This window comes from Hypanus sabinus, chromosome 24 (assembly GCF_030144855.1).
Source record: "Hypanus sabinus isolate sHypSab1 chromosome 24, sHypSab1.hap1, whole genome shotgun sequence".
NCBI classification, from domain to species: domain Eukaryota; kingdom Metazoa; phylum Chordata; class Chondrichthyes; order Myliobatiformes; family Dasyatidae; genus Hypanus; species Hypanus sabinus.
In genome coordinates, this window is record NC_082729.1 from 27113461 (window position 1) to 27115909 (window position 2449).

The 2449-nt window shown below is 56.1% G+C and overlaps 1 protein-coding gene across 4 annotated transcripts in view; it reads left to right on the forward strand.

The window, feature by feature from the left end:
• The window catches only part of ikbkg (inhibitor of nuclear factor kappa B kinase regulatory subunit gamma), a 39963-nt gene that overhangs the window by 19298 nt on the left and 18216 nt on the right, over window positions 1-2449 (forward strand). For all 4 annotated transcript variants that reach the window (XM_059949477.1, XM_059949479.1, XM_059949480.1 and 1 more), the window contains 3 exons: window positions 79-219; window positions 714-856; window positions 2272-2336. In XM_059949477.1, coding sequence (XP_059805460.1) covers window positions 79-219; window positions 714-856; window positions 2272-2336 — 349 coding nt within the window. The remainder of the gene's footprint in view (window positions 1-78; window positions 220-713; window positions 857-2271; window positions 2337-2449) is intronic.

Sequence of the window (2449 nt, forward strand, 5' to 3'; positions counted from 1 at the left end):
CCCTTGCCCCATCTCACAATCGTGCCCCCTGCCACCGACCCCCTCCCCTGACTCTGCCTGGTGTGCCCTCCCCCTCAGGGCCAAGCAGAGGACATTGCCGATCAGCTGAAGGAGGCCGAGGGCGCCCTGGCCATTAAGCAGGACCTGATCGACAAGCTGAAGGAGGAGGCAGAGACCATGAAGGCTGAGCTGGAGACAGTTCCCGTCCTGAAAGCCCAGGTACGGAACCGCAAACGTCGCCTGAACACCCCCCCCCCCCCCCCCATTTCCTCCGGCAGGTTGTCTGTCACTGCAGACCCCCAGCACCTGTCATTTCACCCCCCCCAACCCCCTGCGTCTCCCCACTTGCCCGAGTTTTCGTCTTGCGCTCGACATCCGCCACAGTTCCTCTCCCCGTGAGCGAGAAGTCAGGGTGGAGCTGGTAAAAAGTGGGAGGGGGATTGAAGACAGAGTCACGGCAGGGAGCAGGGGGGGTAGTTGCTGCCTCACTGCCCTGGAGATCCAGTTTCGATTCTGAGCTCCACCAATCAGCCGCAGTAAATCAGGGGGTGGGTGAGTCCGGAGGGAAGTAGGGGGCGGGTCCCAGGGAATTCTACGACTGAGATTCGGATGAGCAGACCCTGTGCTGGGAGGGGAGGGTGATAGGGTGATGGGGAGGGCGGGGGCACGTCCACCGTCCTGACCGGCTCCCCCTACCACCCCCCCCCCCCCAGGCCGAGGTTTTCAAAGCGGATTTCCTGGCGGAGCGGGCGGCCCGCGAGAAACTGCACGAACAGAAGGAGCTGCAGCAGGAGAGGATGAAGGCGCTGCAGGCCGAGTGCGATAAACTGCGGGCAGAGCACGACATGGCCACCAGGTGGGGATGGGGACGGGGGTGGGGGGGGCAGGGCGGAGGGGGGATCGAGGAGGAGGGAGGGCCAAGATGAAGATGCAGTGGAGAGAGCGAGGAGAGGCGCCCAGCAGGGAGAGGCGAGGTGAGGGACGGCAGAGGGAGGGGAAGAAGCAGGGAAGAGGTTGCACTCACCCTCACTCTGGCACTTATGCAAAAATGCCGTCAACTGAGACAGGATAGGATGGGAATATTGGCTCGGCATGGACTCGTTGGAATGAAGAGCCTGATTCTGTGTTCGATGTGATAGAGAGAGAGAAAGTCTCATAGTCACATACATGCACAGGAAGATACCAGAACACACACATACAAATAGACACACAGAGAGAAAGACTTGCTCACAGATGGAGACAGACAGATACACACATACACACAAGTGTGAGGTGGTACACTTTGGAAGGACAAACTCCCAAGGCAGAGTACAAAGTAAATGGCAGGATACTTGGTCGTGTGGAGGAGCAGAGGAATCTGGGGGTACATGTCCACAGATCCCTGAAAGTTGCCTCACAGATAGATAGGGTAGTTAAGAAAGCTCATGGAGCTTTCATAAGTCAAGGGATAGAGTTTAAGAGTTGCGGGGTAATGATGCAGCTCTATAAAACTCTGGTTAGGCCACACTTGGAGTACTCTGTCCAGTTCTGGTCGCCTCACTATAGGAAGGATGTGGAAGCATTGGAAAGGGTACAGAGGAGATTTACCAGGATGCTGCCTGGTTTAGAGACTATGGATTATGATCAGAGATTAAGGGAGCTAGGGCTTTACTCTTTGGAGAGAAGGAGGATGAGAAGAGACATGATAGAGGTGTACAAGATATTAAGAGGAATAGAGAGTGGACAGCCAGCGCCTCTTCCCCAGGGTACCACTGCTCAGTACGAGAGGACATGGCTTTAGGGTAAGGGGAGGGAAGTTCAAGGGGGATATTAGAGGAAGGTTTTTTACTCAGAGAGTGGTTGGTGCGTGGAATGCACTGCCTGAGTCTGTGGTGGAGGCAGATACACTAGTGAAATTTAAGAGATTACTAGACAGGTATATGGAGGAATTTAGGTTGGGGGTGTTATATGAGGGGGCAGGGTTGAAGGGTCGGCACAACATTGTGGGCCAAATGGCCTGTACTGTGCTGTTTTGTTCTTCGTTCTGTGTGTGTGTGTGTGTGTATGTATGTATAGAGAGAGAGACACACACAGGAAGAGAAACACACAAGTGACACAGGGAAAGAGACAGACAGACTATCGGACACACCGATATACAGCCAGAGTCCATCTCACCGTTGGGCTTGCTTGTGACCCGCACAAAGCTTTGGAATGAAACAGACCACCCCCCCCCCCCACCGATGGGACAAACTAACCTCTCCCCATTTGTTCCCCCCCCCCCCCCCCCACCAGGGCTCATATCGAGGAACTGCAGCGGCGGCACAGCGACAGCCTGCGTACGCCCATCGGCGGCCAAGGTGAGTGGGGCAGGAGGGACGGCATCCTGGGTGGGGTGCGAGGTAGATGGCGTCTACTGAGCGAATGACTGAAGTGGTCTCGTTCTCTACCCTCCCCACCCCGTCGCACCCAG